We start from the raw sequence: 21850 nt of genomic DNA on the forward strand, positions 1-21850 counted from the left end.
TCCGATCGGCACCCCCGATCGGGGGTGTCCCGCCATTTTACATGGGCAGGCCAATTAAAGCCCGCCCAGTGTGTCATCCACCAGGAAGCACTATGCGCTCCCTGTGTGGGCAGGGTGGGGGGATTCCCTCAGCTGAGAGTGTGCTCTTTCACACATGCACACGAAAGAGCGATTCATCTCCCTGAGGCTAAGTGCTGCCTCAGGGAGATTGGCACCAAATTTAAAATTGGTGAAGGGGCAAAAATAAAATTTCCCTGACATGTCATGTGACACTGTCTCATGAGTTGGGACATGTCCAACACTTTTAATCAAACATTTGTTAAATTATTTTAAACTCTCATGAAACCTCATCCCGCCTGTGGATGAGGTTTGATGCTTTTTCTGAAGCCTGCCAGGACTCCCAGCCTGCCCACCAACCTTAAGGTTGAATGGGCAGGTCCATTAATTATTTCAATTACTTTTTAAATGGCCTCAATAGGCCATTGACAGCTGATTCGGCTGTGCTGCCATTGACCTGAAAATTGAAATGACTTGGGGTGACTTGAGTTCCGCCTGACATCACCTTACATCATTTTATGCGTCACCAAGCGGGTCCCGCCCCCCCACTCCGCTCGCCGACCTACCTATCCCCCTAACGATGGCGCTCACTTAATTTTCAAAGAATGTTTTCCCAACAAAATACTAATTCCAAATATGAGCTATCTGTTACAAATAGGGTTGTGCCTTTACACATCAGATTTATTTGTGAAACCTTTGTGCTAATTAAAATGAACAAAGTATATAAATTCACAAAGTTTAATATAATTCCTGAATACCGGTGATGTCGTGCAATTTCCTAATTATAAACTAGTTTGTTTTTCAACGACTCAAGATTGTTGTGGATTATTATAGGTTGTAAAGTTGGCTATTTTTTTTCGAAGCAAGCAGAACATGTGTGGATTTAAAGCATAAAGGATATCGGCAGGCCCATCCAAAATTGTAAAGAAGTATTCCACTGCATATACACTTGGAAACACTAACTGACCACCACCTAATAACTCAATAATCCCTCTGATCTTCCGCACTGTAGTTGATCCTGAGCTCATGGCTGAACTTGGCTGGTTGTGCAGTGCAACTCTTAAGTGTTGCTTTCTTCATACCTCAAGAAAGCTGGAAATTTCCTCTCCTGATGGTGGGCCAGACTCTTGGTGCATTGGCGCAGCCTTTGGTTCTCTTTTCTCCAACAAAATTGGCTGCTATTTGGTTTCCAGAACAACAGAGAGCAACAGCAAACATGATTTCATCAATGGGTGAGTTGTTTGGCTTAGAATGAATACGATTCATCTTTCAAAAAATATCAGTGACTTTTCATTTGGATTGCTATGGACTATGTATAAGATCAGTCAACCGTCTGGGAAAAGCGCAGACTAGCCATCCATTTTCTTCCAAAGTGTGAAAGGCATATGGAATGCTTGGCTCTGTATAAATCGAGGTATTGGGCACAAGAGCAAGGAAGTTATGCTAAACTTTATAAAACACTGATTAGGCCTCAGCTGGAGTATTGTGAACAATTCTTGGCACCACATTTGAGGAAGGAGTTCAAAATCTTGCAGAGGAGTTTTATTAGAATGGTACCAGGAATGAGGGACTTCAGGTTCCTGGAGAGACTGGAGGAGCTGGGATTGCTTTCCTTGGAGCAGAGAAGGTTAAGAGAAGATTTAAGAGATCTTCAAAATCATTAACTGAATATACTTAAGTTTGTGGAGCAAGACCGGGGAGTGGAACTAATTAGTCGACACCAGCGATGCCACACTAACATTCCATACTGAGTGTCAGTGCTGTATGATCCGTCTTGTCCTATCTCGCTGTTTCGTTTATTGAGTTTTATGGAGCAATTAAATGCAATATTCACTTCTACCCATTAGCTTAAAATTTTGTTTTGAGTTTCTTTTCCCTCATTCAAAAGACATTTGTTTTATACTTAAGCTGAATGTTGGCTTTAATTTTTCTTTCCTGGGGTCTAGGTTCAGCTTGGATCCAACACTGTCCATTCACCTCTGAGACTAAAGTCCAAGTGCAGTCCTTGCTAACTGGTGGAAGCTTCTGTCTGCTAACTGTGAGGGTTCTAAATAAGTTCAAGTCTGTGTCAGTTCAAATTTAGTTCCTATTGGTTATGGACCTAAAGCACAAAGCTAAGAAATCAACAATAGTTAGCAATTTTGATAGATTTATATGATTGGTTGGTGCGGGAAATGGGAAATAAATATACTGGCAGGATGAGATTTTTCTAGGCTGGAACTGTAGTAGGTTTTGAGGTGGAGTCGAGGGAGTTTTACTTTGCAGCTAAACACACCATAGCTGCTAGAGTACTTGAGTAGATATAAAAACAAAAAAACTGCGGATGCTGGGAATCCAAAACAAAAACAAAAACAGAATTACCTGGAAAAACTCAGCAGGTCTGGCAGCATCGGCGGAGAAGAAAAAAGTTGACGTTTCGAGTCCTCATGACCCTTCGACAGAACTTGAGTTCGAGTCCAAGAAAGAGTTGAAATATAAGCTGGTTTAAGGTGTGTGTGTGGGGGGCAGAGAGAGAGAGAGAGAGGTGGAGTGGGGGTGACATTTGTTTGTCCCTACAACCACACCCCCACTCCACCTCTCTCTCTCTCTCCACCCCCCACACACACACCTTAAACCAGCTTATATTTCAACTCTTTCTTGGACTCGAACTCAAGTTCTGTCGAAGGGTCATGAGGACTCAAAACGTCAACTCTTTTCTTCTCCGCCGATGCTGCCAGACCTGCTGAGTTTTTCCAGGTAATTCTGTTTTTGTTAGAGTACTTGAGTACTCTGCCAAGAGTACCTGAGATAGGAGGAGTTCTGTATAGTGGCACTGACAGCTACTCCCCTCTTCAAGAAGGTCTCTTGTATAATGAGCAACTTAAGACACTGGCCAGGAAATATCCAGCTTAATATAATAGTCTAAATGGTCTTTTTGGTCCCCAATTGGCCCATCCCTCTTTATTCTTCTAGACATTACAGGAAATCTCTGGTAACTCCTGTGGTGCTCTGTACTCTTGTGGCTATATCAGGCAAGGATATTAAGCGATGTGTCCCTCTGCTTGAGCATTGAATGGTTGGACAATTTTCTTTGAACAATGAGCAGCACTATATTTGTGAATAAAGTATGAACTACATTGCTTTCTCTGCTATTTTAATAGAGAGATTAACTGATATGTTTAATGGCTCAAAATAGTGCATAGGAAAATCCCAAGCAAACATTTTTCCACTAATTTCTGATGTAGCAACTGCAGTTTTACAAGTAATTGGAAACATAATAATTGGGTTTTGTTTCCTCCCTGGCAATCTAGCCAATCCGTTGGGTATTTTGTTTGCCAACATACTTTCCCCTCTGTTGGTGAAGGAGCCGTCTTCAATGCCAGTGTTGGTAAGCATATACAAAATCTTGATCGTACAGATTATTATTTGAAATGTACCTGCCATATTCCAGAGGGAGTTATATTCTGAATTTGGTCTGTTTGCTACATTTTCAGATGGTAGTGTATGCAGTCCCTGCAGTGATTGCATGTCTTCTTACGACAGTGGGGATTCGTAATAAGGTGCCTCCAACACCTCCATCTGTTGGTGCAGCCAACTCTACCTCAGAGCCCTTTTTCACAGGAATGAAGATGGTAAGTAATTATTATCTCTAGTTTGGAGTGAATGTTTCTGACTGCTGAAGCTAAGAATTGACAATACTTAATGAATAAATAAATGAGGTGAGAGGAAACAAAGTGCAAAATTGCAATAAACTGAAATGAAGATGAACTTGTTTTGAAATTCTTTAAAGTAGATGCAGATCTTCTACTTGAGCTCCTCGTTCTTGTATTCCATGCTCTATCTATTCATGCTTTCCTCCTGTCACCTGTCACAATTTATATATCGCCCATGAATGGAGATTTTCTGCACACTGTTGTCTTTATTGTTTTTCTTTTTTTGTGTTTATCCTTTTCAAACTGCGGGATAAGCCCTCAGCCAACTAGAGACAGTATAAACCCCTGCACTGATTGCATATTTCAGGTGTTTCGAACACTAAAGTTGCCTAAGAATCAAGTGATTTCATTCAGCTTTTTATTCTCTAAACAGAAATTTCTGGAACTATTCAGCAGGTCAGGCAACACTTGCAGAGAGTGAAACAGAGTTAATGTTTCAGGTCAATAACCTTCCATCAGAATATTTTCTTATTATGCTGCCTGTCCTGAGTATTTCCAGTGTTTTCTGTTTTCAGATTTGCAGCATCTGCTTCATTTTGCCTTTTGTGTCATCTCTTTATGATCAACAGCTCCAAATGTTAAAATGTGACTTATCACATCATTTTGGAAGTATTCCGACGATGGCAGCCTTCTGTCTCACAAGACGATGGTTTGCGCCATGGTGGTCAACTCTTAAGCATCGCCTGGTGTGGCTAAGGAGCTCCACTCTGGCCTGACAGGCTCTGCTGTATTTGTTTCAGAGGAAGACACTGTGCTGAGAGGGTGCACAATTCACTGGCCTCTTTTCTCTGTGCCCGTTGTTGGCCAGTTTAGCTTTTTGTTTCTGCTTGCCTCTTCCAATGCCCCTCCAAACAGTCAGTCTCCACAGTCCATGCCCATCAGCGAAGGCCAATTGCAACATCAAAAAGAATATGCCAAAGGGTGTCAGTCCCAGAACACTGCCCTGTTTGACCCCACAGTGGATTTCAAATGGCTCCAATGTTGTCCCATTATAGCTCGACCTTATCCATCACCTCATGGAAAGAGGAGATCACATTGAGCAGCTTCAGTGCTCAATGTCAGCCAGTTTTCTCCAGCAGCTTAAATAGGCTGCCTCTGCTCACATGGCCAAATGCCTTGGTGAGATCAAGGAAAGCAATATATAGTGGTCTCCTTTGTCCATGACATTTCTCTCGCAGCTGCTGGACTGAGAAGATCATGTCAATTCTAGACCTTCCAGTTCTGGGACCACACTTGGATTTGGGGTAGATTCGTTCAGCCAAGATCAGGGGTCTGTCAAGGACAACGCAGGTAAGTACTTTTCCCATGGTGTTCAGGGATATGCCTCTATAGTTGTTACAATTGCTGCGGTTGCCTTTGATCTTGTACAGGGTCACAGTCTTTGCATCTTGCACATTGAGGCACAGCTTCCTCTCTCCAGGAGAGACTGGAAAGTTTGTGCTGATGCTGTAGGAGTGCTTGATCAGTTCAAGTGGTATAGCATCAGCATCTGAAGATTTGCCTATGGCACGCAAGTCAATAGCTTTGCTAAGGTTTTCCACTGTGGACTCACTTTCCAGCTCTGCCATGATGGGCAGGCTTTCTGCAATGTCTAGAGTTCCCTTGGTGAAAGAGTGCCTCCTAGAATACAACTCGAGATAGTGTTCCACCCATCTCTCTATTTATCGCAGTCAGGGATGACTTCCCCACCTTTGTTTTCAATGCAGCCGTTTTCTTTGCTGATGAACATATTGCCTTTTTGATCCCTTCATACATGCTCCTGACATTCCTTGTCTTAAATACATCTGGATATTCTGGCAGAGCGCTAAACAGTAGTCATTGGTGCACCACCTAGCAGTCTGATGGGCTTTACTTCATGTGGCTCTTAGTGCATTTGGAGTTGTCTTGTTCGCATCTCTCTTGTAAATAAGGAGAGCAGATCTCTTGGTTTCAATGACCAGCCCCATCATTAATATTAGTCTCGAACCAGTCAGCACTTTTACACTCTTTCTTCCTATATATTGAGGGTGCAGTATTGTGGATGGTGTTTCAAAGTATGTTCCATTTTGCTTCTGCACTGTATGGGAATGCCAGATAGTGCCTATTCAATCAAGTTATGGAACTGTTGGTTTTTATCTGTGTGGACAGTATGGCTGATGTTGATTCAAGGGCAGCATTTCTGCTTTGAATGAGAAATCTTCATCACCCCAGTGTGCACCAGGGAGTGATCTCTATCGCAGTCAGCGCTGTGGTAACTGCATGTGTTGAGAATTCTGTTCAGGGAGTAATCTCTGGTGGTGATCAGGTCCAGCTGGTGCCAATGCCCTGATCTTGGATGTCTCCAGGACACCTGATGACATGGTTTGTTCTGGAAGAAGGTATTAATTAAACAAAGCTCATGGTAGCAGCAGAGCTCAAGTAGTCTCTGTCTGTTCTTGTTTATCTTTCCCAGGCCATGGTGCCTGAGGCAGGAGGATCATGCCGTGTGGTCCATGCCTGCTCTTGCATTGAAACTCCCCAGTAAGCAAAGATGTTCAGACTTGAGATTCTGCTGATAGCAGTGTGAAGCTCCTCATAGAACTGGTCTTTTGCCTCTCGTGGACCACATTGTTAGAGCATAAATACTCATGAGGGACTGGCCCTGTTTTTGAGTGGATTTGAGATGAGAGGTGAATAGAGAGAGCACATTCTGAACCATTTGTGGGGAATTCTGTCTTGAAGAGGAACAAATTCCTTATGGCGAAGCCTACACTTTGCTCGCGCGTTTCCTGTGAACTCCTACCTTGCCAGATGACCGTGTAATGTTTTTCTTTCAGTGATCCGCTCTTGACAAGCCTGGTCTCTTCTTGGGATGCTATGTTGATGTTCAGCTTATCACATTTCATATTGATTGCAACTGTCTAGTGCATGTTACCAACCAGCTGTCTTGTCAGTCCCAGGCGCGTGGTCCTGACGTTCCAGCCTGCCAGTCCCAGGCGCGTGGTCCTGACGTTCCAGCCTGCCAGTCCCAGGCGCGTGGTCCTGACGTTCCAGCCTGCCAGTCCCAGGCGCGTGGTCCTGACGTTCCAGCCTGCCAATCGACGAGTTGGTATCTTCTTGCTTTTTGTTTCCAGAAGGCATTTGATAAGGTGCCACATCAAAGATTATTATGGAAAATAAAAGCGCATGGTGTAGGGAGTAACATATTAGCATGGATAGAAGATTGGCTGGCAGAAAGCAGTGAGTATGCATAAATGGGTCTTTTACTGATTGGCAGGATGTGCTGGGTGGAGTCCCACATGGGCCTCTACTTTTTACGATTTACATTAATGACTTAGATGAGGGGAGTGAAGATATGGTGGCTAAATTTGCAGATGTCACAAAGATAGGTAGGAAAGGATGTTTTGAAGACAGGAGGTAGATTGAGTGAGTTGGCAAAGATCTGGCAAATGGAGTTTGATGTGGGAAAATACAAAGTTGTTCACTTTGGCAGGAAGAACAACAAAACAGTATTAAATGGAGAAAGGCTGCATAATTCTGAGGTGCAGAGGGATCTGGATGTTCTAGTACATTAGTCACAATAAGTTAGTATGCAGGTATAGCAAGTAATTAATAAGGCTAATGGAATGCTATCCTTGATTCCGAGAGGGATTAAACATAAAAGTAAGGATGTTATGCTGCAGTTATACAGGGCATCGGTGAGACTGCACCTCGAATACTGTGTGCAGTTTTGGGCTCCTTATTTAAGGAAGGATGTAAATGTGTTGGAGGTGGTTCAGAGGAGGTTCGCTAGATTGGTACCTGGAATGAGTGGGTTGTCTTATGAGGAAAGGTTGGACAGACTGAGCTTGTTTCCACTGGAGTTTAGAAGAGTGAGGAGTGATTTGATTGAAGTTTACAAGATCCTGAACGGCCTTGACAAGGTGGATGTAGAAAGGATGTTTCCTCTTGTGGGTGAGTCCAGAACTAGGGGGCAATGTTTTAAAATTAGGGGTCGCCCTTTTAGGACAGAGATGAGAATTTTTCTCAGAGGGTTGTGCGACTTTGGAACTCTGTCTTAGAAGGTGGTGGGAGTAGGGGTCATTGAATATTTTTAAGGCAGAGGTAGATAAATTCTTGTTAGGCAAGGGAATCAAAGGTTATTGGGGTTAGATGGGAATGTGGAAATCGAAACACAAGATAATCAACCATGATCTTATTGAATGGAGGTTAAGAGGATGAATAGTCTACTCCTGTTCCTATTTCTTATGTTTGTTTAATTTGTTTGCGGTATGTGATGGATTCTGTCCACTTGTTGAACAGAGACCTGAAGCTCCAAGCACCTGATGAAGTAGAGCGCTCAAAGCTGTGGTGTGCTCCATGTGGGAAGCCAGGTACATTTCCAGTGCTTAGGACCAGCATGTGTGCAGGAAGTGTGTCCAGCTGCAGCTCCTGGAAGCTGGGGTTTCAGAGCTGGAATGGCGGCTGGGGACACTGTGGAGCATCCGTCAGTCTGAGAGCATCGTGGGTAGCACATTTAGAGAGGTGGTCACACCGCAGATGAAGGGACATGAGAAAGGAAGGGAATGGGTGACCACCAGGCTGTCCAAGAGAAACAGGCAGGTAGTTCAGGAGTCCCCTGGAGTCCCGCTTGCAAATCGGTATTCCATTTTGGAGGCTGATGAGGGCACTGGTTCCTCCAGGGAGTGCGGACAGAGCCAAGCTTCTGGCACCACATGCAGCCTGTCTGTACAGGAGGGGAGGAAGAGAGGAAGAGCAATAGTAATAGGGGATTCTATAGTCAGGGGAATAGATAGGCGCTACTGTGGCCGTCAACGTGACTCCAGGATGGTATGTTGCCTTCCTGGTGCCAGGGTCCGGGATGTCACTGAACGGCTGCAGGGCATCCTGAAGGGGGAGGGTGATAAGGCAGAGGTCATGGTCCATGTTGGTACCTATGACATAGGTAGAAAGCGGGATGAGGCCTTGCTTCAAGAATTCAGGGAGTTAGGCAGTAGACTAAAAAGCAAGAACTCTCAGGTTGTAATCTCTGGATTACTCCCAGTGCCATGTGCTAGCGAGCTCAGAAATAGGAGAATAGCGCAGATGAATAGTGGCTTAAGAGTTGCAGGAGGGAGGGTTTCAGATTCCTGGATCATTGGGACCGTTTCTGGAGAAGCTGGGACCTGTACAAGCTGGATGGTCTACATCTGAACCAGAGCAGGACAAACATCCTTGAGGGCGTGTTTGCTAGTGCTTTTGGGAGGAGTTTAAACTAATTTGGCAGGGGGAGGGGGACACAGAATATTAGCAGAAAAGGGACACACAATACAGTAAAACAATCAAGTCAGAGGGAGTACCGCTACAATAAGCTTCAAGGGAGTAAGGCAAGGCTGGATGGCCTCTACTTTAATGCCAGGAGTATTACAGGTAAAACGGATGAGTTAAGGGTGAGGATTGACATGTGGAATTGTGATATAATAGCCATCACTGAGACATGGTTGAGGGAAGGGTAGGATTAGCAGCTCAACATTCCGGGATATAGAATCTTCAGGTGAGACAGAGGAGGGGGTAAAAGAGGAGGCATTGCATTATTAGTTAAGGAGTCCGTTACTGCAGTAAGGAGAGATGATATCTTGGAGGAAGCATCGAATGAAGCTTTGTGGGTAGAGCTTAGGAATAAAATAGGGGCAGCCACATTATTAGGTGTTTATTATAGTATCCCAGATAGCGGGAAATTGAGGAGCAAATGTGCACAATTTGTGGAGATGTGTAAAATCAATGACAATAGGGTAATTATATTAGGTGATTTCAACTTTCCCAACATTAATTGGGATAGACAGTGTTAAGGGCTTGGATGGAGTGGATTTCTTGAAATGTGTACAGGAGAACTTTTTAGGTCAATATGTAGAGGGTCCAACAAGGGACGGTGCATTGCTGGACCTAATTCTGTGGAATGAAGCCGGACAGGTGGCTGAGGTGGTGGTGGGGGAGCATTTTAGTGATAGCGACCACAACATGGTACAGTTTAAGTTTATTATGGACAAAGAAATCAACAAGTTTCAAAAAAATATTTTGGATTGGGGGAGAGTGGATTTTAGTAAAATAAGGCAGGATCTGGCCAAGGTAGACTGGAAACAGTTACTTGTGGGGAAATCTACAGAGGAACAGTGGGGGGGGTTCAAAAAGGAAATGGGGAGGGTACAGGCTCAACATGTTCCCTCTTAGGTGATAGGAAGGAGTAACAAGCCCAGAGAACCATAGATGACCAGAGATATTCAGGTTACAATGAGAAGGAAAAGAGAGGCTTTCAGCAGGTACAAGGGAAACAAATCAGCAGAGGCATTAGTGGAGTACAGACAGTGCAGGGTGGAGCTTAAGAAAGCAATTAGGAGAGCAAAGAGGGGATATGAGAGAGCTCTGGCTGGTAAAAGTAGGGAAAATCCCAAGATATTTTATAAGTATATCAATGGGAAGAGGATAACCAGGGAAAGAGTACAGCCCATAAGGGACCAAGGGGGCAATCTATGGGTGGAACCAGAGGACATCGCTAGAGTGTTGAATGAATCCTTCACGTCCATCTTCACCCAAGAGAATGAGGATGAAGGTATCGAACTCTGGGAGAGAGACTGCGAGGTTCTTAAGCAAATTGATATAGGGAGTGACGAGATAGTGGAGGTGTTGGCAGGCTTAAAAGTGGACAAATCTCCAGGTCCGGATGATTTGTGTCCCAGACTGCTAAGGGAGGCAAGGGAGGAGATGGCAAGGGAGGAGATCGCAGGGGCTCTGACCCAAAATTTTAATTCCTCTCTGGTCACGGGGGAGATGCCAGAGGACTGGAGAACAGCTAATGTGGTTTCGCTATTTAAGAAGGGTTGTCAAGATAAGCCAGGGAACTACAGACCAGTGAGTCTCACGTCAGTGGTAGAGAAATTATTGGAGAAATTTCTGAAGGAGAGTATCTATCTCCACTTGGAGAGGCAAGATTTGATCATCTCTGGTCACGGGGGAGGTGCCAGAGGACTGGAGAACAGCTAATGTGGTTTCGCTATTTAAGAAGGGTTGTCAAGATAAGCCAGGGAACTACAGACCAGTGAGTCTCACGTCAGTGGTAGAGAAATTATTGGAGAAATTTCTGAAGGAGAGTATCTATCTCCACTTGGAGAGGCAAGATTTGATCATCTCTGGTCATGGGGGAGGTGCCAGAGGACTGGAGAACAGCTAATGTGGTTTCGCTATTTAAGAAGGGTTGTCAAGATAAGCCAGGGAACTACAGACCAGTGAGTCTCACGTCAGTGGTAGAGAAATTATTGGAGAAATTTCTGAAGGAGAGTATCTATCTCCACTTGGAGAGGCAAGATTTGATCAGGGATAGTCAGCATGGCTTTGTCAGAGGGAGGTCATGCCTAACAAATTTGATTGAATGTTTTGAGGAGATGACCAGGTGTGTAGATGAGGGTAGTGCAGTTGATGTAGTTTATATGGATTTCAGCAAAGCCTTTGACAAGGTCCCACATGGGAGACTTATAAAGAAGGCAAATGCTCATGGGATACAGGGTAATTTGATAAGGTGGATTCAAAATTGGCTCAGCTGTAGGAGGCAGAAGGTGATGACAGAAGGATGCTTTAGTGACTGGAAGCCCGTATCCAGTGGCATACCACAGGGATCTGGGCTCGGTCCCCTTTTATTTGTCATTTATATAAACGACATAGATGACTATGTGGGGGGTAGGATTAGTAAATTTGCAGATGACACAAAGATTGGCCGGGTGGTTAACAGTGTCTTGGGCTACAGGAAGATATAGACGGGATGGTCAAATGGGCAGATAAGTGGCAGATGGAATTTAACCCTGAAAAGTGTGAGGTGATGCACTTTGGAAGGAGTAATATGACAAGGAAGTATTCAATGAACGGCATGGCTCAAGGAAGTTCTGAGGAACAAAGGGACCTTGGCTTGTGTGTCCATAGATCTCTGAAGGCGGAGGGGCATGTTAGTGGGGTGGTGAAAAAGGCATATGGGACACTTGCCTTTATTAACCGAGGCATAGATTACAAAAGTAGGGAGGTCATGTTGGAGTTGCATAGAACCTTGGTGAGGCCACAGCTGGAGTACTGTGTGCAGTTCTGGTCGCTACATTATAGGAAGGATGTGATTGCACTGGAGGGGGTGCAGAGGAGATTCACCAGGATGTTGCCTGGGATGAAACATTTAAGTTATGAAGAGAGGTTGGATAGACTTGGGTTGTTTTCGTTGGAGCAGAGAAGACTGAGGGGCCACCTAATCGAGGTGTACAAGATTATGAGGGTCATGGACAGGGTGGATAGGGAGCAGCTGTTCCTCTTAGTTGAAGGGTCAGTCACAAGGGGGCAGAAGTTCAAGGTGAGGGGCAGGAGGTTTAGGGGAGATGTGAGGAAAAACTTTTTTACCCAGAGGGTGGTGACGATCTGGAATGTGCTGCCTGGGAGGGTGGTGGAGGCGGGTTGCCTCACATCCTTTAAAAAGTACCTGGATGAGCACTTGGCACGTCATAACATTCAAGGCTATGGGCCAAGTGCTGGTAAATGGGATTAGGTAGGTAGGTCAGGTGTTTGTCACGTGTTGGTGCAGACTCGATGGGCCGAAGGGCCTCTTCTGCACTGTGATTCTGATTCCATGGTGGGTCAGCACGGGCTGCCTGACTTGAGGTGGGTGGTGGCTGACCAGTAGAACATGATGATCGCATCCACTTTCAGAACAGTCTGCAGCACCCTTTCTCTATGCCTGTCATGTTAGGTTCATCAGTCGCAATTGTTCTCCCCCTTGCTGTATAAATGCCCCAAGGTGCAAGCCAGGGCAAAATTTATGGAGATTCTGGGCTGTCAAAATGTCAGGGTCTCTCTCTCGACCTCCCCAGTTGATTCCAGGATAATGCAAGGCATGTTCAGTACCAGCTTGGTTACAGGAGTTGCCAGAAAGATGACACATTAAGATATCAATCCGACTTTGGGGCGGGGGGGGCGCTGTTGGGAGGAACTGAAAATAATCACCATCGCCAAGTAATATATGCTGGGAAAATATTTTTCAATTCCTCCCTCCTGTTCACCACTTCATTTTCAACACAGGGCTACTTGTGTGCCAAACAGTATAAGCAGCAAGTGATAGACAGGGTTAAGCAATTCCACAACCAACAGATCAGATCTAAGCTCTGCAGTCCTGGCACATCCAGTCGTGAATAGTCATGAACAATTAAACAACTCATTGGAGGAGGAGGCTCCACAAATATCCCCATCCTCAACGTTGGAGGAGCCCAGCACATCACAAAGATAAGGCTGAAGCATTTGCTACAATCTTCAGCCAGAAGTGCTGAGTGGATGATCCATCACGACTTCCTCCAGAAGTCTCCAGTATCACAGATACCAGTCTCAGCCAATTCAATTCACTCCATGAGATATCAAGAAACGGCTGAAGGCACTGGATACTGGAAAGGCTCTGGGCCCTGACAATATTCCAGCAATAGTACTGAAGAATTGTGCTCTAGAACTTGCTGTGCCACTAGCCAAGCTGTTCCAGTACAGCTACAACACTGGCATCCACCTGGCTATGTGGAAAATTGCCCAGGTATGTCCTGTACACAAAAAGCAGGACAAATCCAACCCAGTCACTTACAGCCCCATCAGTCTACTCTCAAATCATCAGTAAAGTAATGGAAGGGGTCATCAACAGTGCTATCAAGCAGCACTTGCTCAGTAATAACCTGCTCACTGGCGCCCAGTTTGGGTTCCGCCAGCGCCACTCAGCTCCTGACCGCACTAAAGCCTTGGTTCAAACATGGACATAAGAGCTGAACTCCCGAGGTGAGGTGAGAGTGACTGCCTTTGACATCAAGGCAGCATTTGACTGAGTGTGGCATCAAGGAGCCCAAGCAAAACTGGAGTCAGTGGGATTCGGGGAAAATTCTCTGCTGGTTTGAGTCATACCTAGCACAAAGGAAGATGGTTGTGGTTGTTGGAGGTCAGTCACCTCAGCTCCAGGACATCACTGCAGGAGTTTCTCAGGGCAGTATCCTAGGCCCAAGCATCTTCAGCTGCTTCATCAATGACCTTCCTTCCATCATAAGGTCAGAAGTGAGGATGTTCGCTGACTATTGCACAATGTTCAGCACCATTTTTGACTCCTCAGATACCAAAGCAGTTCATGTAAAAATGCAGCAAGACCTGGACAATATCCAGGCTTGGACTGACAAGTGGCAAGTAACATTTGCGCCACGCAAGTGCCAGGCAATGACAATCTCCAACAAGAGAGAATCTAACCATCGCTCCTTGTTGTTTAATGGCATTACCATCACTGAAGCCCCCACTATCAACATCCTAGGGGTTACCATTGACCAGAAACTGAACTGGACTAGCCATATAAATACTGTGGCTACAATAGCACGTCAGAGGCTAGGAGTCCTGTGTCAAGTAACTCACCTCCTGACTCCCCAAAGCCTGTCCACCATCTACATGGCACAGGTCAGGAGTGTGATGGAATACTCCCCACTTGCCTGGATGAGTGCAGCTACCACAACACTCAAGAAGCTTGACACCATCCAGGACTAAACAGCCTGTTTGATTGGCACCCGATCCACAAACGTTCACTCCCTCCACCACCGACGCACAGCAGCAGTGTGTACCATCTACAAGATGCACTGCAGGAATTCACCAAGGCTCCTTAGACAGTACCTTCCAAACCCACAACCACCACCATCTAGAAGGATGAGGGCAGCAGATAGATGGGAACACCACCACCAGGAAGTTCCCTTCCAAGTCACTCACCATCCTGACTTGGAAATATATCACCGTTCCTTCAAAGATAATCACAGTGATGAATAGAAACAAAATGCTGGAAGTACTCAGCAAGTCAGGCAGCATCCGTGGAGAGAAATAGTAATGTTTCAGATCAGTAACTTTGGGCCATCAAACCAAAATGTTACCTCTGTTTCTCACCACAAATGCTGACTGATCTGTTGAGTACTTCCAGTATTTTCTGTTTTTAGTTCAAATTTCCAGCATCTCCAGTATTTGCTTTTTGGACCAACGATGAATGGAACTGGCGCTGATGTGACTGATTTACAAAAACCTTCACTTTCTTGGACTTGACTTCCAATCAAACAGGCTGCTTCTCAGCATTTTTACACATGTCTCTCAAACAGGTGATAAATTGGACTAATGTCTCTCCAGAAAGTTGTAGTTCATGAGCAGGACTCCTCCTCAATGGAGAAATCATGAGCTTTCTTTCCACATCCTAGTTATTGAAAGACATGCTGAGACCTGGAAGATTTATCATAAATGAGTCAAAATGAAACCTTTAAATGCAAGTAAGTTTCGCCAGGTGAAATAGATAGGCACAGATTGCATCAACAGGTAAACCTATTGGACGATAACACTATTGTAATAATGGCATTGCGTTACTCTGCTCTTTAGTGAAGAGCAGCTGTTTAAGCAATGCTGTAAGTTCAGGTACGGTCTCTAAACTGTGAAAAGGTAAATAACACATTTCCTAAATAAGCAGCATGTCTTCTCCTTAGGCCCTTATAAATTAATTCCTTTCAGGGAACAGACCTGCCCCAGCCCATCTAACTGGCCAAACTTGCATTTGACAGGAGTACATTGTGACTAATTCTCAATGTTAGCAGAAGTAACCCAGAAATGCACTCCATAGCCCAGGACTATTGGGGATGGGCAATAAATGCAGTATTGCCAACATCCCAAAAATATTAAAGGATATGGGACAAAGGCAGGTTTATGAAGTTAGGTCATAGATCAGCCAAGACCTCACCGAATAGTGGAACAGGCTTGAGAGGCTACATGGTCTCCTCCAGGGCTTGTTTTCCTATGGCTGTGTTGGTACTTGCTCTTCAACTTCTGCCACTTGCCTTTGCCCCACATTTGGTTATAATAGTGACAGCAAACATGAAAATAAGGTTCTTAAATTCTGCTGGGGTTTATTTAATGAGGGGGCCTCTGATCTGAATGCTGTACTGTCTGCCTTACTGCTTGATGCTTGCGTTTTGCAGCAGATTTGCTAATAGTTCTTGGTACTTGGCTATCACCAGTAAAGCTATAAAACTGTTGGCGGAATTAAGGGGAGTCTTTGTTCTCATTTTTGCTCGCTCCTCCAAATTTGATTAAAAAAAAAGCGTATTGCAGTTAACCGTAACCACTGACCCAAAAAAACCCCACAAATATTGAATTTACGAAGAAGTATTTTGTATTCTTGTTGCCAGGCAAATGAGCCAAAGCTTGAACAAAATTTGTTATTTTTCTGACATCCCTGAACTGTAAATTTGATTTGCAGTTGATCACAAACCAACACATTTTTAACTTGAACTTTGGCTGCATGTAATCGTGGCTATAGGCTCCTGGGTAATTCAAAAAAGGCTCAATGCTTGAATGTGTTGCTTATATTTGCAGAGAGCATGTCCCTATATGTGAATGTATGTTGCTTCTAGCAAGCAGAAATGGTTCATGTTACGAGTGCGACTGATTACCTTAAATTGGTCATTAGTGTAGCTATTAACACACTCAGGATTGTTCACCAAATGCTGTCCAATTGTGGAATTACATCTAACTGGCATTTTGTACACAGGGACCTGTCCTTTGGGAAGAAGGTGCAAGGTATTTACGCTTGGAGACAATAGCAGCAGTCTGTGTGCTAACAGTGGATAGACCGAGTCTCCAGTGCCAGAAAAGTGCTGAGGGTGGCAAGTTGTAAATGGTTCTGCTTTAAATTGTCCATTTACTCCCAAGATGATAAAGTTAGGGTTTCAAGAATGGCCAAACAGAATTTCTACTCGATACAAGGCTAATGTGATTCATGTTGCCATGGAAATGTGCTTTGACAGGGGAAGGGTTTCAAAGACACAGTCTGTCAGGATCCAGGAGAGGGACAGTAGCTATAGGCAGCAAGACGTTGTGGATCACCACACGAGAATGCGGGTGGGAACTCGACATCGAATAAGAAGTCTAGATTTGTGAGGAGTTAAAATGAAGCTGGAAGATTTCCCAGCTTTCGCTAGAGGGCGAAGTCTCTAGGAAAACATGCATTGTGGAAGATAGTCCTGGAATTAAAAATTTCAAGGCTGGAAAAGGAAAAGATGGGAAGTAACCCCTCAGGAGCTGAGAATGATTTTGGATCAATCCTGGGAGAATTGAATGTTTGCCGACAGGGCAATGTAACATTTACCTAATGAAAGTGATTTTTCGGTTGTGCTTAGAGTAAAGGGGAAACGTTCTGTCCTGTGGATTAAAATATAAGTTGTCTAAAGAAAGTATTTCGTCAATAATGCTTTTAGTCTGTTACAGTAAACATCTTAAAACATGAATCTTGTGTCATCTGTTCAGATATTAAATGGAAGTTCAAATTTCTTAAATTATTGGTCTCTATGGGATTGTAACAAGCAGCGAGTGTTATGCTAATTTAAAACATGCTATACTGTTTCAAGATGTAAGCATGTTGACATGTTCTAACTTGTGTTTTGATTTTTAAATTGCAGTTATTGAAGAACAAGGCGTACCTGATCCTGATGATCTGTTTTGGGGGAGGGGTTGGTGTTTTTACATCTTTCTCTGCACTCTTGCAACAGATTGTTTGTGTCCGGGGATATTCAAATGTAAGACCATATTTTACGCTTTCTTCAAAATACCATCATTTTCATGGAAACAAAATGTCAGCCTCTTATGTCTGGGGTGTGGAAATTAGTCTGGTTATTTTTGGGGGGGATATTGAGCACACTTTGGCACAAACTGTGTAATTGTGCTGTCTGTTTGCAGCAAATAGTCTGCTACTTTATCATGAAGGTGATGCCCTTCAAGAAAAAACTCAATTTTTTGGCTCTTTTTGTAAAACTTAAGGATGTTAATGTTTATGTACTAGAAGCCTTTTAGATAATTACATTTCCCGGACTTTTACCTCTGGTGTCCCTCAAGGTTCTATCCTTGGCCCCTTTCTGTTTTTCATCTACATGCTGCTTCTTGGCTATATCACCTGAAAACATGTTTCCACATTTACGCTGAATACACCATGCTCTACCTCACCATCATCTCTCGATCTCCCCACTGCCTTTAAATGATCAGATTACATGTCTGATGTTCAGCACTGGATGAGCAGAAAGTTCCTGCAACTAAATATTGTGAAGACTGAAGCCATTTTCTTTGGTTTCTGCAACAAAGTATGTTCTGTAGCTACCGGCACCATTCCTATTCCAGAAGATATGAGGCTGAACTAGACTGTTTGCCACCTCTTATTTATATTTGACCTGAGATGAACTTCCCGCCACATCTGCATCATCACTCTGACCCCCGTAATATCACACCACTCCAACCCTGCTTCAGATTGTCCACTGAAGCCCTCCCTCATACCTTTGTTACTTCCAGACTTGACAATTCAAACATATTCCTGGCTAGCCTTCCCACTATCCATCATCCATGAACTTGAGCTCATCCAAGTTTCTGCCCATGTCCATGCCAGCACCAAGACCTGTTCGCTCATCATCCCTGTGGTCATTGACACACATTGGCTCCTGTTAGGCAATACCTAAATTTTAAAATTCTCATTCTTGTCTGCAATCCCTCCATGGCCTTACCAGTCTTCCTCTAGTCCTATAATCGCCTGAGGTACCTGCATTCCTCGGATTTTGGCTCAGAGGATGGCAGTACTGGTTACTAAATATTCCTGTTTACAAGGTGTTCAAAAGAAAGAGTTTGCAATATTGATTGAGAACTTTACAGTGCTAGAGAGGGAGAATGTCCCAGAGGGGTCAGGATGGAATCTATTTAGTTAGAGCTAAGAAGCAATAGAGATACCATTACATTTCTGGGTGTATTCTGTAGGCTACCAAATAGTGGGAAAGATATAAAGGAACAAATTTGCAAAGAAATTACAGGGAGGTGCAAGGATTATTGAATAGTTATAATGGAGGGACTTTAAGAAGCCTAATTTAGACTGGGACAGTAATATTGTAAAGGGTCAGGAGGGGCAAGAATTTCTGGAAGAATTATCTACATCAGCATGTTCCCAGTCCAATGAAGCCAATTGCTAGATTTGATTCTGAGTGTTAATTGTTTCAGTTGAGGTTAAGTATATACAGGTGGAGGGCATTGATTGAATGGCTACTTCACAGATAACAAGACACTAACAGGGAGAGAGTCAAGCTGGGAGGTATATATCTACACAATGCTCTCTGAATTGTGATGGCCCATGTGCTTTTGAGGGAAAACCTATATGTTGGGGCGATGATCCCTTTAAGAACTAGATTTCTATAGGAGATGATTTCTGGTAGAGCAACTTGCTTCCAGTAACTGATCATGTGATCAAGTTGTCTGGAAGATAAACATTAGAAAAAGTGTGAACAAGAAATTAATTGTAAAGAAGTGTAAATTGCGGGCATGGCTCTGACCTCAAGCAAGAGTTTAGTTAGTTGCGAACAAGCTTGCTGCAGGAAATGTCTCTTTCAAACAGCTCAGTTGGTATTCTGTGTGCTGGCTAAAAGAGTGTAGAAACCTTGATAACTGAAGGATTCCACTAACATGAGTTGAACTTTTGTGATAACCAAACTGAGGAGAGAGAGTTTTAGATACAAGACTCTGAGTTAATCCGAGAAGCAGGGGAGTTCTGATCTGAGGTGGCTATGCTTAAAACATTAGCAATGCCTGTGTTGAGCTGGGATTTCACAACCTTGGGATGGTTGGAAGAAATTTGAAGGGACAACCTTGCTGGAAGTACTTGTATGAATCTTTCAATCAATATTCAGACCGGTGGTTAATCTTCCAATTTCTGATAAATATCTGACTTGCGTTATTGGAGTGTAAATCAAATGGGTGAAGGAGGAAAGTTGAGTTGAGAAGTTTGATTGAACATACATGTTCATTGTATTTTTAATACCTTTAAGGTAACTGACTATTTAAGGTAGACTAGTCATATTCTTTGATTTTTGTGTGGTAAAATTCTTTTGATTTAAACCATGAATCTTGTGGCTTCATTCTTATAGTACCTGGGCTTTTGGATTTCCAAACAAAAAAATAGGAACGTTACTGTTCTTACTGAGATCATAACAGAATAAATCTATACCAAGTGAAGATTGGCTCTGGTTTCTTACTTCATTGACTGGCTATCTGGAGTATAACATTGAGGAATGAGGTAGATCTGTTGGATTTAGAGGACAATGATCATAGCTAATTTAAGTGCTAAGAGACAATGCAGAAGGACAAGGAGCAATCCACAATAAGAATTAATTGGAGGAGGGTCAACTTCAAGGTGAGAATGGATAAATGAGGGTGAGTGGCCCAGATAAATCTCAGTCAAAAATTGGCAGGCAAAACCGTAATGGAATAATGGGCTGCCTTTAAAAAGGAGATAGTTTGGCAATCTCACAAACAAATCTAGAGCCCCCTGGATGATCGACAGTAATGAAAGATAAAACACAAAAAGGGTGTGTCTGACAGATGTCAGGTAGATAATACAATTCAGAACCAAGCGAAATATAAAAGGTTCAGACAAGGAGTTTCAGGGGTGTCTGTGCGGGCACCTAGCACAGTTTTGAGTGTCTACCTGGGTGCCCAGCACCATTTTGGGAATGGAGTATGAGTTTGAAAAAATTCTCCTGTTGAATGTCACTTTTGTCCATTAATCAGGTGTGGAGCCTGAGACTGATTTCTTGCACACTCGGAGTGTTGGTATAAATTAGGGCAATGTTGTGGCGTGGTGGTAATGTCACTGGACTAGTAATCCAAAGGCCCAGGTTAGTACTCTGGGGACACTGGTTCAAATCCCACCGTGGCAGCTGGTGGAATTTAAATTCAATTAATAAATCAGGAATTAAAAGCTAATCTCAGTTTATCTGGTTCACTAATGCCCTTTAGGAAATCTGTCCTCCTGGCCTGGCCTACATGGTTGACTCTTAATTACCCTCTGAAACGAAATGCAAGCCATTCAGTTGTATCAAAACTGCTACAAGTTTACAAAAAGGAATAAAACCTGACTGATCAGCTGGCATCAACCTAGGCACTGGAAACGACAATGGCAAACCCAGCCCTATCAACCCTGTAAACTCCTCCTTGCTAACATCTGGGGGCTAGTGCCAAAATTGGGAAAGCTGTCTCTCAGACTGGTCAAGCAACAGCTTGACATAGTCATCCTCACAGCATCATATCTTACAGATAACATCCTAGACACCACCATCACCATGCCTGGGTATGTCTTGTACCACCGACAGAACAGACCAACCAAATGTGGTGGCACAGCAGCATACGGTCGGGAGGGTGTTGCCCTGAGAGCTCTCAACATTAAACGTGGACTCCATGAAGTCTCATGGCATCAGGTCAAACATGGGCAAGGGAACCTCCTGCTGATTACCACTTACCACCCCCTGACCCCTCCCTCAGCTGATGAATTAGTGCTCCTCCATATTGAGCACCACTTGGAGAGAGACAAGGCGCAGAATGTACTCTGGGCGAGGACTTCAATGGCTCAGTAGCACCACTACTGGCTGAGCCCTAAATGACACGGCTGCTAGACTGGGTCTGCAGCAGATGGTGAGGGAACCAACAACAGAGAAAAACCTCCTTAACCTCGTGCTCAGCAGCCTGCCTGCCGCAGATGCATCTGTCCAAGATAGTATCAGTTAGAGTGACCACTGCACAGTCGTTGTGGAGACAAAGTCCCATCTTCACATTGAGGATACCCTCCATTAATTTGTGTGGCACTACCATCGTGCTAACTAGGATAGATTCACGGATCTAGTAACTCAAAATTGGGTATTTATGAGGTGCTGTGGACTATCAGCAGCAGAATTGTACTCCACCACAAAGTGTAAACTCATGGCCCAGCATACACAAGAAACAGTGAAGGCACTGGATATTGCAAAGGCTATGGGCCCTGACAACGTTCCAGCAATAGTACTGAAGACTTGTTCTCCAGAACTAACTGTGTTCTCAGCCAAGCTGTTCCAGTACAGCTACAACTGGCATTGACCCAGCTGTGTGGAAAATTGCCCAGGTATGTCCCATACACAAAAAGCAAGAGAAATCCAACCCAGCCAATTACAACCCCATCAGTCTACTCTCAATCATCAGTAATGGAAGGGCTCATCAACAGTGCTATCGAGCGGCACTTGCTTAGCAATAACCTGCTCGCTGTCGCCCAGTTT

At 43.9% G+C, this 21850-nt stretch overlaps 1 protein-coding gene across 2 annotated transcripts in view; it reads left to right on the forward strand.

The window, feature by feature from the left end:
- Positions 1-21850, forward strand: part of slc49a3 (solute carrier family 49 member 3) — a 53342-nt gene that overhangs the window by 19061 nt on the left and 12431 nt on the right. The window contains exons 3-6 of one of the 2 annotated variants that reach the window (XM_041197677.1): positions 1070-1289; positions 3348-3424; positions 3531-3668; positions 17201-17317. In XM_041197677.1, coding sequence (XP_041053611.1) covers positions 1070-1289; positions 3348-3424; positions 3531-3668; positions 17201-17317 — 552 coding nt within the window. The remainder of the gene's footprint in view (positions 1-1069; positions 1290-3347; positions 3425-3530; positions 3669-17200; positions 17318-21850) is intronic. The other variant, XM_041197687.1, reaches the window with a different exon arrangement.

The sequence above is a fragment of the Carcharodon carcharias genome, chromosome 1 (assembly GCF_017639515.1).
Source record: "Carcharodon carcharias isolate sCarCar2 chromosome 1, sCarCar2.pri, whole genome shotgun sequence".
Classification (NCBI taxonomy): Eukaryota; Metazoa; Chordata; class Chondrichthyes; order Lamniformes; family Lamnidae; genus Carcharodon; species Carcharodon carcharias.